At 40.2% G+C, this 14,252-nt stretch overlaps 1 protein-coding gene and 1 pseudogene across 1 annotated transcript in view; both read left to right on the top strand.

Annotated features, from left to right (window-relative positions):
* The window catches only part of VEPH1 (ventricular zone expressed PH domain containing 1), a 223,796-nt gene that overhangs the window by 197,181 nt on the left and 12,363 nt on the right, over positions 1-14,252 (top strand). The window contains exon 12 of the mRNA XM_034997824.1: positions 2,789-2,906. Coding sequence (XP_034853715.1) covers positions 2,789-2,906 — 118 coding nt within the window. The remainder of the gene's footprint in view (positions 1-2,788; positions 2,907-14,252) is intronic.
* On the top strand, positions 4,074-9,694 carry LOC117999068 (annotated as a pseudogene).

Below are 14,252 nucleotides of genomic sequence, written 5' to 3'. Positions count from 1 at the left end.
ATAGGTCTCTCCCGTACTTAAGGAAAAGGGATTAGATGAGGGGATGAATACCAGGAGATGGGAATTATTGGGAGGGGGTCAACCCAGGGTCTGTCTACCATAATCCCATTGAACTAAAATACTCAGAGAGGGACTGCTTAGATATGCATGCTTTTTATTCTTCTTCTGGAGTCTAGTTGTTTTAAAAGAAGTGTGTAGGGCGCCTGGGTGGCTCAGTTGGTTAAGCGACTGCCTTCGGCTCAGGTCATGATCCTGGAGTCCCTGGATCGAGTCCTGCATCGGGCTCCCTGCTCGGCAGGGAGTCTGCTTCTCCTTCTGACCCTCCCAACCCTCCCCCCTCTCATGTGCTCTCTCTCTCTCAGTCTCTCTCTCAAATAAATAAAAAATCTTAAAAAAAAAAAGCGTGTAATTCTCTAAACAAATCAACTTTAGTTCTCTTGTATTAAAAAAAAAAAAAGCCATATAAGCAATCTTGGGCAAGGCCTAGGAAGCTATAGGACCCAGAAGGGTAAAGAAGATAAAGAGGAGAGGGAAATAATGACCTCAAGCACAGTGAGGAAACCAAAATTCCAAAAATTTAGGTATTACTAGTTGATGGGGTTTTTTTGCTTATTTTATGATTGATTTTGCTTTGATTTTCCAACAATATTTGGAGCTACGTGTGTTTCATCTGTCTGTATTTAAAGTTGGCTGTTATTGCTGATTTCAACAGTTCATAGAATTACCATCCTTCTTCTTCAGTCAATTCCCTTTGCACAACACCTAAATCTTCTGAAGAAGTAAGCCTGCTTTTACTTCAGAGCTTGAATACCGGAATGTAGCTTGCCACCTGTCCTAAACTTTTCAAGTAACTTTTTGCCAAGACAAATGTGGATTATGGGCAACAACCGGGGACATTTCTGGTCTCAGAACAGGAAAAATAAAGGAACCCTTACATATTATTTTAAGTACTTTGTTTGTTAGCAGTGTTTGTGTTGAATGAAAAATTGATCCTTAGTTATGTGAGAAATAGAGAAGTGATCTGCCTGCCAATGGCCAAGTATAGACTTCAGAGACTTAACAGTTTTGCAACTGATATTTATAAACATCTGCCTTTTCCCCATAAACTTTAATATAGATTTCATCCTTTGAAACCTGCAAAACTCCCGGGTGCTTCTTCAGTCTTTATCTTGGGAACATGCTTTTTAAAAAAATGGTATTAAACGTTAGCATCTCAAAATGCTGTATTCAGCATGTTGAGCCTCCAAGATGTCCAATCCCAGAACACAAGCCATAATAGTCTTAATAAAGAGTGCTGAAAAGTATTTATTTCTAGTCCTAGTTTATGCCTTTCATTATTCCACAAATATTTATTTAATGCCTGCTTATGTGATAGGCATTTTTGGTGCTGAGATCATAGTAGCCAATATAACAGAGAAAATCCCTACCTTCATTGTGTTTATGTTCCAGTGAGTGTAAATGTTCTCTTAAAAGAATCCCCTTTAAATGTTCATAATACTTTCATATAGTTCATTGGGAAACTGCATTGGGCTTGCAAACCGATGCTGTTAATCCATTCCTGATGTTGGACTAGATTCTGGGGCTACAACTGTGAACAAAGTAGATGTCTATTCTCTCAAGGAGCTTAGAGTTTGGCATATTTCTCACCTCTGTCAAGAAATGCAGACCTGGGAAACAGGAACTTTGGAGCAGGAACTAAGGAGCCACTTGCCCGTTCTATATTTTAGATCCATCATAAACTGCACACACAGTGCCTCCATCCCTGGGCTCTTGGGCTTACTACGCACTGTTACTCTGGGTAGAAGATCTGAGTGTGTGGACCTGAGGAAAGGGAATAAAATCTCAACTCAACAGAGGACAAACATGTCAGTCAGCTGGGCACGTGTAAGGCTAGCTGGCAAAGACATTAAATCCCTCTTGGGAAAGCAAGCTTTTAAGAGTGCGGTTCTGACCACCCTATAGCAGAGGCTACAAGTCATTTGCATAATAGGAAAGCCTCAGGAGGACAGTAGAGCTATTTAATTTGGTTAGGCTAATCGTATGCCATCCATTTACAGTGTAATAGAACCTCTCTCCTCTGCCTCTTAAACAGGAACACATTGGCACAATGCCACAGGGCACATAAGACAGGGACGGTCTTCTTGGTGTGTCAATTCAACCAGCTATTGGGAGGGGGAAAATTAATTAATTTATTGATAAGTAATTTAAGACATTATTTTCCATTAAAACCAATACAGCCATATCACGGAATATAATGCAAGACCTGCAGATGCTTTTAAGATAAAAGGTAGAACTAAAACAGTGCCAGAGCCAAGGATTAAGCCCTCTCCCATGTTTCCCATCAGCCCCCTGCAACACCAACCTAACAAAAATAATGTTTTTGATATAGATACGCGATTCTCAATTTTATGCAAAGTGTAAAATACAAGACAAACTCCCCTGCAGCATTCCTTTCAACCACACGGCCACGTGACTACCCCTCCTTTTTAGAAATTCTGGAGATGCCATTAGATGCAAGAAAATGCTGGACCACTTCAGGCCTCACCCCCGACCCTGGGGCTCATGCTTACTGCCCTCCACATTTAAGAGAACTCCCTCGGAAGGGTTTGAGGTGGCTGCTCTCATGAAGGATGGGCCCAGAGACGTTTTGTCAATGCTCACTCCTTGTCCTTAGCACTGAGTCTGAGCACTGGCCACCCTACTCCCATATCCCTTCTTTTAGTCCCAGAATGCTATGTAGCAGGCAGATCGGCTTATGAGTTCTTTGTGCTTTGTGTTCCTGGAACAGGATCTGGACCAGGTACAGCTCCATCTGGAAGAAGTGAGATTCTTTGATGTATTTGGCTTCAGCGAAGCAGCAGGAGCGTGGCAATGCTTCATGTGCAACAATCCTGAGAAAGCGACCGGTGAGAGACCCCTACTGTCCACTTGCTGCGCAGAATTGCTTGTGCCCCTGGGATTCAGAGGGACCTCTGAGCCCTGCTGTTCTAGTTGGCCTTCTTCTCACATCCTAAGTTGGTAATAATGCACAGAGGGATACCTGATCACCTCTGCCTCATGCTGAGAAAAGTATCTCACCAAAGTGGGAGTTAGAGAAAGGGAAGATGTGGAAAGGGAGAGAGACATAAACCAGAAACGAGCGAAAGAAGCAACACCTTACCTATATGTAGTTATCAAGAAAGCAGTACTGGCTATTTTGCCCTGAAAGCATTCAGTTCAGCCCACATGACCCTGAGGGTTAGAGAAAAACAAGCATCCTCTCAAAAGCCCCAAAGGAAGGAGACCACAGTGAAGGAGTGAATGCATGCACAAACCCTGTCATCTTGTGATCATCCCTCACACTCCTGCTTCATGATGGAGCTATGTAAAAAGTGAAACATTTGAAGAGTGAGGAATTATTTGAGGAATACCTTCATATCTGTTATTCGCCCTCTCCTTCCCTTTCTGCTGCCCAAGGAATTTGGTCTACTGACCTTGCCTAAAAAATAATAATTACTGGGGCGCCTGGGTGGCTCAGTTGTTAAGCGTCTGCCTTTGGCTCAGGTCATGATCCCAGGGTCCTGGGATCGAGCCCCGCATCGGGCTCCCTGCTCCACAGGAAGCCTGCTTCTCCCTCTCCCACTCCCCCTGCTGTGTTCCCTCTCTCACTGTGTCTCTCTCTGTCAAATAAATAAAATATTTTTTAAAAAATAATAATTATTATTATTATTAGTGAATATGAGCCACGCCCTATGCTAAACATGTCAGATATATCTCATTAACCTTTACAATGATCTTATTAGGTTGGTACTAATATTATCTCCATTTTACTGATGGGGAAACTGAGGCCCAGAGCAATTTGATTAACTGAGGTCACACAGGTAATAAATTAACAGCAGCAGGATTTGAACCCAATCTGACTCCGGGGCCCATGCTCTTAACCATTCCACCACTCTGCCTCCTCGTTACACTTGTCCCAATCTGACCAGTGGAATTAGGTTGATAGCAAGTCTGTCTTCAGAAAGTTCCTCTGTCCTTGGAAATGGAATATTTCATCACTCATTTGCCTTCTGAGAGAGCCCAGAGTTCTCAACATGGACGCTGCTCAGGAAGTGCAGTTTCAACCAAGAGAACCTCGTTCAAACCCTGTTGAGCACAAAGCCACCTCGTAGGCGAGCCATTCTCTAGAGAGCTGCAGATGACACCCCCTGTACCCGTTCCTTTCATTTGAGGATTTGGGGGCCTCTTAAAGATTACCCATTGTGGCAAGTCTATTCTCTTGCTAACTGCCAAGAAGGTAAGGCTGAATGGAAAAAAGTGTGTTTATTTGGCCAGGTGGAGGTGAGAGGGGCCAATTAAAGTGTATTACCGCACGGAGAAGGTGGGGCAGAAAGAAGCTGACAGTGAGGGATGGCGTCCTCTGTGAGGCAAGATTGTTGGCTGAAGACAGAGCGAACACCCTGATTTTAAAAACTTAATTTGAACAAATAAGGAATCGGGGAATTGGAAGTCTCCATTATAAAACTTTCTAATGAAACCTATTTCACCTATGAAAAAGACAGTGTGAAAGAAACTTTGAGAGCACGGCGAAGTAAGGCGCTTATCTTAGACAGCTCTGAGACCCTTAAGAATTCTCATTCCAAGTCAGCTGAGTCCTTAGTTCAATAAACATTTCATCCTTTCTGGCCAATGGAGGCCTCAGACAAGGGGCTGGAAGTTAAAAGCACAAAGCGTTCCTTTAATATATGTTTTCTCAAATTTGCTACCATACACTTGAAAAGAACATTTTGCAATTTGCTCTTTCTTACTTGTGTTTCTCACAGTTAAATATAGACTGAGAACATACAGCAATAAAGATTCAAACAAGGCCAAATATTTTATGGCAGAACATATTGAATCAAAATGCTTGGCCCTGAAAACTTCAGTGTACTTAGATTTCTTTGCTCACTTCCTTCTGCTACATGAAAAGGGATGCAAGTCTGCAAGAAATCCTATTTTAAACTATTATTGTCCCCAAAAACTCTTGATTCCCTGAAAAATTTATGGAGGTTGTTGATCTCATCTTGTTTTTATATAAGCATATAGATTATATATTTCATATAAGGGAAAGGTCTAACATAATACTGCTGACACATTATTCACGGAGACAATGTCTGCATTCATGTTCTTAAATTTTGAGTTTAAATATGATCAAGGAATAAATAGAAATCAATATTTTATTATTTGGTTACGCACAACAAGCATAGTATCTGCATCCCACGGTTCATTTACGTAATGTATGTTTGTTGCATTGGTTGAAGGTCTTCTACAGGCTGAGGCTTGGGATAAAATATGAGTAAGCTGCAATATCTCTGCTCTGAAAGGATTCATAATCCAGTTAGGGCCAGACGGCATAGATGGAAAAGTCTAGCACACACCCTTGTATATTTATAGTAGGCAATGAATACTTGCTGAGTGAGTGAATGAATGAATAATATTTGGGAATGGCAAAATCAAATATGCCTCGAATGTTAAAATAAGATGTTTCAAGACTGTGATTATGTGTTAATCAAATCAAATATATCACTATACCACACCCAGTGCATTGTGAATCTGGTAAATGGAGGTTGGTGCTTCTTTCCTCCTTGAGAAAAGTCACTATATATAAAACAAATGGCCCACTTCCCTAACTTAGCACCTGACATACTGTGCCTGAGTCTTGTTACCATTCTGGGTTTTAATCAGTGCTCCCATAGGATCCAGATGCCCCTCACAAGGTTTAGTCTCAGAGAGGAGGGGTTTAAAGAAGCAGGATTGGAGGGCGCCTGGGTGGCTCAGATGGTTAAGCGTCTGTCTTCGGCTCAGGTCATGGTCCAAGGGTCCTGGGATCGAGTCCCACATCGGGCTCCCTGCTCCTTGGGAGCCTGCTTCTCCTTCTGCTTCTCTCTCTCTCTCTGTCTCTCATGAATAAATGAATAAAATCTTTAAAAAAAAAAAAAGCAGGATTGGAGTCTAAGACAAAAGAAATTTTAAAATTGGATTTGGGTATTTGTTTGTTTTTTAAGTACTGACAAATGATACAACAACTGCTGTCAAGTATTCATTGTTCCAATATAAAATAAAAGATGCCGTTCAACATCTCCATAAATGAGGAATAAAACATGAGGCATTTAGAAAATTTCAATTAGACATCAGGAAAGACATCCTAAAATATAAATCCTTCTTAACACTATGTACCCTGAACTATGGGACTCATTCAGAAATTGACAGCAAATCATCTGGCTTACACAGTCACCTAAGTACATTCCCTTCTTCAGATCAAAGTCTTACCACCCACCAACACCCCTATCAATATACAGAAATTTACAGGCGTTTAATATCTAGAGTAAAATACACTTTGAATCCAGTGAGGTACAGATGAACTCAGAGGAAAATGAATGCTAGAATATTCTAAAGGTCCTAAAATTATTATAATTGCTGTCGTTTATCATGCTAACTCTGAGCTAAGCATTTTTCTCATTATTATTGACTCCATTTTACAGATGAGGAGACTGAAACACAAAGAGGTTAAGTAATTTTCCCAAGGTCACACAGCTACCGAGGAGGTAGAACCAGGATTTAATGCAGATTAATTCCTGAATCTGAAATTTCCACCTCTTGGGCAAATCCAAATTAAGGACATGGACTATTTGAAATTCTAAGACCAATTATTCCACAATGTTATAATATCTACCTCCCTGCTGACTTATTCCATTTAAAGAAGAACAGGGGCTTTGGTAGGATCATGTATGGGAAATGATTACGTGAGGGAAATGGTTACGGTGAAAGCTACTTCCAGTCTCTCCAATTGTTGATTCAATTTCTGATAATGATTTTATAAAAGTACAGAGTAGAAGATTAGCAAATCACTGAAGTAACTCAGGAATCCTCTGAGATTTGTCTGGTGGTGTTTACTGCCAATCCCATTACTCCACATGAATGAGAGAATCGAGATTGAGCAAGTGAGTAGAACAGAACAGAACTTCCTTCTGGAAGACCATGCAAATCCCGTTTATCAGTTGGCCTCGTGTCTTGGAACTGCTAGTTCATGTTAGCAGTAACAGTGAGTCAGCTGGACCATCCTGGAACGCATCTGGCTCTCTGTTCAGTCACATTTGTCAAAAGGAGGAGGAAGAACGAGGTCGTGACTTTCACTCTTATTTCTTCAGACACATGGGATGCCTTTGTTCTTACACCCTACAAAAAATAACTTAGAGACATCTCAGTTTTGGCACCGCGGTCCTCCTCTGTAAATCGGAGCACTCCCCCGTGTGATCGCTCTCTTAGTCACTAGATATTTAGTTGCTGAATGTGGCTGTCAGTAGGAGGTCTCCTCAGCGTATGAAAGAAAATGAAAGCATGGTTTTTTTCAGATGAACTTCTGTCAGGATTCTTTTTTAGAACTTGATTTCACATAGTTGTGCTCTAAAAGCGTGCTGTCCGTTTTATCACATGGGCAGATAGAAATGGTTTCAAAATGATGTCAAGTCAAGATAGGCCTCTGTACGGAGATTTTCTTCACACCCTGCTGGCTAACTGGTACTAGCAGTGTGGCTTTCATGGCTGGACACCTTCAGTGTGGGCTGGATAACTCTCCCCTCCAGATACCAATGGGAGAACAGGCCCAGAGGCCTCTGAGGACACAGCCCAGAGGCTGCAAATAGTTTTGTGAGTCCATTCAATGAAACCTTTCCATTGAATTTCGTTGTCCGCTTTCACAGTACTTTGGAGGTAACAAAAAGAAAACCCCATTTTGGATTTATGTGGTGGCTAGGTTTGTCGTGTGAGGCCTTCCCTCCTGCTACATGTGTTAGACATTGTCTTACGTGCTCAGCGTTCTTCGCCCTCCTGTTCTCGTTGAAAGATGCTGCCCTGATTCAGAACACTAGGCCGAATGTCAAGTGAAGATTCTTGCTGGGCATGGGGTGTGTGCTACTATGTAATAATAGGGAGCATATGCCCGCCCCACATATGTGTCTGCGAATGACATTTAAATAAATTGTGAGATGCTGAAGTGGAATCTTTGAAAAAAAAAAAAAAAAAAAAACCATCTCTATTTGCCCATGTGATAAAAGCAGTCCAGTGCTTGTGTTCATATTTAGACACTGCTGGTGACTACCGAATATGCGTTCCTTATGTAAAATGGAACCCCAGCTTGTTGTGCAAAGATACTCTCATTAATGACAAAATAAAGACACACATATTGACTCAGATAAATCATTATCCTAAAATCATTTTCCTTTTCCCCCTCTTCCCATTTTCCTGTTTTATGCCTTTCTGGCATGGGCATGCCTCTCTCTTTTAAACCTTCCCACACACTCACATCTCTCTCTCACAACACACACACGCTTGCCCGTGGGCACCCACACTGGTATACACAGACACACCACACCCCCGGAGAATAAATGCCTCTCCTCTGTTCTTTCTGTTCTCTGCCAACACTTCTGGGTCTGTTGTTAATCATCTCCCCCACTAGACAGCGAACCAGAGGAGATTATTGATCCTTCTATGCCCTACCCAGGCAGTACCCAGCATATAGAAGTGTTCAACAAGTATTTCGCATATGGATGTACTATTGAGTAATTCGTGGATAACCTAAGGGATGGGATGACTATGGAAGATGCAGGATTTGTTTTGAAATTAACTTTCAAATCTAATACTTTCTCAAAATTAAATAAACACTGAACTGAAAGCTTAAAGGAGCAACTTTTGCAAAATAAATGTTTATAAGAAAAAATGTTGTTGTGCACAGGATTTTAACATACCCAATTTTAGTATTTTACTAAAAGGTTTCAATACACACATACACATAGAGTCCATAGTAAACTTGCTAGTAACACGTGGGAAATAAGCTAAGATCAGTAACCTAGTACCCTTCAGGGTTAATTTCTATTCTTCGTCTCCCATCACTTCCTAATCCTTCTGCCTTTTCATATTGGGTTAACAATCTTATCTTGAAATAGGATAAAAGTGTCTGATAGGCCTTATACTGGCAGCCAAGCGTTAGTCACCCCATGGTTCTCCACAAAAAAATCATTGTGCATGGAAATGAGTCCTTTTCCACTTGGAGAATCAGTTGAGTCCAGCCAATCTATGGAGGAGGAGAAGTATGCTTTCAAAAGGCAGACTAGAGTGAGTGAACCAGTCTCTTATCCCTATACAGGCTTAAGATAACATTGATTTAGACCTCTTGCGGCCATCGCTGAAGCGCCAGCGGCCAAAGTGAAGTTTAATCCCTTTGTGACTTCTGACCGGAGCAAGAACCGAAAATGGCATTTCAATGCACCTCCCACATTCGCAGGAAGATCATGTCTTCCCCTCTTTCCAAAGAGCCGAGACAGAAGTACAACATTCGATCCATGCCCATCCGAAAGGATGATGAACTGCAGGTTGTGCGAGGACACTACAAAGGTCAGCAGATTGGCGAAGTAGTCCAGGTTCACAGGAAGAAGTACGTCATCTACATTGAACACGTGCAGCGAGAGAAGGCAAACAGCACAACCGTCCATGTGGGCATTCACCCTAGCAAGGTGGTTATCACCACAGACTAAAACTGGACAAAGACCGCAAAAAGATCCTTGAACGTAAAGCCAAATCTCGCCAAGTAGGAAAGGAAAAGGGCAAATATAAGGAAGAAACAATTGAGAAGATGCAGGAGTAAAGTAATCTTATATGCAACTTGAAATAAAAACTGTTAAAATGAAAAAAAAAAAAGATAACATTGATTTAAAGAATTTTTATGTAGCTCCAAAACAAAGCACTTAATATATTTCAAAAGAACTCTAGTTATCACCTTTCAGAGTAACTCTAACTTTTTATTTACCTATATAAACACATTAGGAAAGAAATTTATTTTTCAGCCACAAACTCACCTATATAAAAGACATACAGGTGCTTTTAGCAGCCACAGAGAATAAAGTCATCAAATATCTCAAGAAGGTGGTGATATTTTGCATAGGATTTCATCCTTCCCACCTTCTCGTATACATTACCCTTTCTTACCTATTCTGTTTCTTCCTCCTAATTGAATCCTCCCATTGGCTTGTTTTAACTTATTTTATTTAAACTCAATTAGTTAACATATGGTGTATTATTAGTTTCAGATGTAGAGTTCAGTTATTCATCCATTGCATGTAACACCCAGTGCTCATTACATCACGTGCCCTCCTTAACGCCCATCACCCATTTACCCCATCCCCCCACCCACCTCCCCTCCAGCAACCCTCAGTTTATTTCCTAGAGTTAAGAGTCTCTTATACTTTGCCTCCCTCTCTGATTTTGTCTTATTTTTCCCTCCCTTCCCCATGATCCTCTGTTTTGTTTCTTAAATTCCTCTATGAGTAATACTATATGATAATTTTCTTCCTCTGATTGACTTATTTTGCTTAGCATAATACAATCCAGTTCTATCCATGTCATTGTAAATGGTAAGATTTCATTCTTTTTGATGGCTGAGTAATATTCCATTACACACACACTCACACACACACACCCCATCTTTATTCATCTGTTGATGGACATCTTGGCTCTTTCCATAGTTTGGCTATTATGGACATTGCTGCTATAAACACTGGTGTGCAGGTGGCCCTTTGAATCACAACGTTTGTATCCTTTGGGTAAATACCTAGTAGTGCAATAGCTGGGTCATAGGGTAGCTCTATTTTTGACTTCTTGAGGAATCTCCATACTGTTTTCCAGAGTGGCTGTACCAGCTTGCATTCCTACCAACAGTGTAAGAGAGTTCCCCTTTCTCTGCATCCTCACCAACATATGTTGTTTCCTCGCTTAATTTTAGCCATTCTAACTGGTGTGAGGTGGTATCTCATTGTGGTTTTGATTTGTATTTCCCTGATGCCGAGGGATGGTGGTATTTTTTCCTGTGTTTGTTAGTCATTTGTATGTCTTCTTTGGAGAAATGTCTGTTCATGTCTTCTGTCCATTTCTTGACTGGATTATTTGTTTTTTAGGTGTTGAGTTGGATAAGTTCTTTATAGATCTTGGGTACTAGCCCTTTATCTGGTAAGACATTTGTAAAAATCTTCTCCCATTCTGTAGGTTGTGGTTTGGTTTTGTCAACTTTTCCTTTGCTGTGCAAAAGCTTTTTATCTTGATGAAGTCCCAAGTTCATTTTTTCTTTTGTTTCCCTTGCCTTTAGAGACATGTCCAGCAAGAAGTTCCTGTGGCCAAGATCAAAAAAGTTGCTACCTGTGCTTTCCTCTAGGATTTTGATGGATTCCTATCTCATATTTAGGTCTTTCATCCATTTTGAGTTTATCTTTGTGTATGGTGTAATAAAATGGTCCAGTTTCATTCTTCTGCATGTGGCAGTCCAATTTTCCCAACACCATTTGTTGAAGAGACTGTCTTTTTCCATTGGATATTCTTTCCTGCTTTTTCAAAGATTAGTTGCCCATAGAGTTGAGGGTTCATTTCTGGGTTCTCTCTTCTGTTCTGTTAATCTATGTGTCTGTTTTGTGCCAGTACCATGCTGTCTTGATGATTACAGCTTTGTAATAGAGCTTGAAGTCCAGCATTGTGAGGCCCCCAGCTTTGGTTTTCTTTTTAAACATTCCTCTGGCTATTCAGAGTCTTTCCTGGTTCCATAAAATTTTAGGATTATTTGTTCCAGCTCTGTGAAAAATATCAATATTTTGATAGGGATTGCATTGAATATGTTGATTGCTCTGGGTACCATAGACATTTTAACAATTTTTGCTCTTCCAACCCATGAGCATGGAACATTTTTCCATTTCTTTGTGTCTTCCTCAATTTCATAAGTGTTCTGTAGTTTTCAGAGTACAGATCCTTTACCTCTTTGGTTAGGCTTATTTCTAGATATCGTATCATTTTTAGTGCACTAGTAAATGGGATTGATTCCTTAATTCCTCTTTCTTCTGTCTCATTGTTAGTGTATAGAAATGCAATTGATTTCTGCGCCTTGATTTTATATCCTGCCACATTGCTGAATTCCCATATGAGATCTAGCAATTTTAAGGTGGAGTCTTTTGGCTTTTCCACATAAAGTATCATGTCATCTGCAAAAAGTGAGAGTTTGACTTCTTCTTTGCCAATTTGAATGCCTTTTATTTCTTTGTGTTGTCTGATTGGTGAGGCTAGGACCTCTAGTACTATGTTGAACAACAGTGGTGAGATTGGGCTCCCTGTCATGTTCCTGACCTAGGGGGAAAGCTCTCAGTTTTTCCCCACTAAGAATGATATTCACTGTGGGCTTTTCATAAGTGGTTTTTATGATATTGAGGTATGTTCCCTCTATCCCTACACTGTGGAGAGTTATAATCCAAGAACGGATGCTGTATTTTATCAAATGCTTTTTTTGCATCAATTGAGAGGATCATATGCTTCTTGTCCTTTCTTTTATTTATGTAGTATATGACATTAATTGATTTGCAGATGTTGCAAATGCATTCCTTTGCATCCCAGGAATAAATCCCACCTGGTCATGGTGAATAATCCTTTTAATGTATTGTTGGATCCAATTGGCTAGTGTCTTGGTGAGAATTTTTGCATCCATGTTCATCAAAGATATTGGTCTGTAATTCTCCTTTTTGATGGGGCCTTTGTCTGGCCAACACTGCCAGTCAGTCTCCCATGTTGTAGCCAGAATGGTCTCTTCAAAACACAACTCTGATGGTGCCACTCCCCTGCATGAAACCTTACAACAGCTTCCCACAGCTCTTAGCTTAAAGACCAGATTCTATAATATGCCCCTCACAGCCTCACATGCAATGGTCTCTCCCATCCTCTGCAGCCTCATCTTGTCCCATATGTCACCTATTCTCTCTCTCCACTCAGGCTAGAAGGATCTTCTTTCAGTTTCCCATATGCACCATGCTTCTTCCTGCCACTGGGCTTTTGTATGGAGTGCCCTTTCTCCCCTCCTCATCTAGTTAATAGAGATCTTAGCCTTCCCATTACAGTTCAAATTCACTGCCATGGGGAAGCCTTCTGTGACCTCCCTGCCTAATACTAAGGTCCTCAAAGCCCTTCAGACTTCTTCTCATGACAGTTGTTATACCTGCTGTCTTGTGTTTTCATATATGGTTATTTGATTAATGTCTATTTCCTCTGGTAAATAGTAAATTCTATGAAGGGAACTCTCCTCATCCATCCATCTTCAGCCCCTAGCACACAATGTTCAATAAATATTTACCAAATAAGTGAACATCCAAAGTTTGTATCATCTCAGAAAATTTTTAGTAAAATTTTTCTCAGCAAATGATGACAAAAAACAAATTAATGAATTCACAGTGATTCATTTTAAGAGACAAAGGTATTCATATGATAACATTTTGAGTGTAATTTTTCTGCCAAATGTATTCTTTGAATAAATAGTATCTTCTTAAATAAGTTCTTTTCAAAAGTAATATGGGAGATCATTTTATTTAACAGAAAGTCACGTATTGTGTGTGTTTGATATTGATATCTCTCTCTATATATGAGATTTATATTTTTTTCTTCCAGAATATGCCTTCTTTTGAAGGTATTTATCTTTAACAATCAGGAAGGAATATCTAAGAATTCAAGTATCACAAATGAAATTCATGACAGTCTCAATTATGGGTTTTTCATGCACAGTGCAATGCTTTTAAGACAAAAGTTAGAGAAACCAAAAAAGTACACAGTATAAGGGATTTCTGAATCTGGATGGAAGTCACTATGAAATGTGAATAGTAATTGTAATTGTACAGGAGTTACCATCCACTGTCATAAGAACAAGCAGGATGTCTGGAAGAAAGGGGAGAAACCACAGATGATGTGGAAAACACTCCCAATGCAGCCCAATCCATACTGGATTGGCTTGAAAATGGCAGTCTTGGTGAAGTGTTCACCTCCCTTTTGGGACTCTTTGAATTGCCTGTTACACCTTAACTTCAAAGCCTGAAGTCCTTGAACCTTAAATGTGTTCCCCATCTCACTCTGAATTCTCTTGTTATTCCTAACACTTTCATGTAGATTTCACTACATTCTTGATTTGAGGGAGGGAGGCAGGTTTTATCCTGGTGCCATTAAGTTATATTTATAAAAACCAAACGTTCATCATCACAACAAAAGGATGATGATGATGATCATTTTATGTTGTTGATGATGATGATATCATGATCATGATGATAGTAGCTCTTTATTGATCCCTTACAATATACCAGGCATTTGCTTAAGCAAGGTCACAGTTAACCTTAATGGCACTTTTGTGTGTCTTTATTTCTGGTGGATGAAATCCACTTGGGGGTGTATGG

This window comes from Mirounga leonina, unplaced genomic scaffold (genome assembly GCF_011800145.1).
Source record: "Mirounga leonina isolate KUSES-001 unplaced genomic scaffold, KU_Mleo_1.0 Mir_115, whole genome shotgun sequence".
NCBI lineage: Eukaryota > Metazoa > Chordata > Mammalia > Carnivora > Phocidae > Mirounga > Mirounga leonina.
This window is presented reverse-complemented; position numbering and strand designations above follow the sequence as displayed.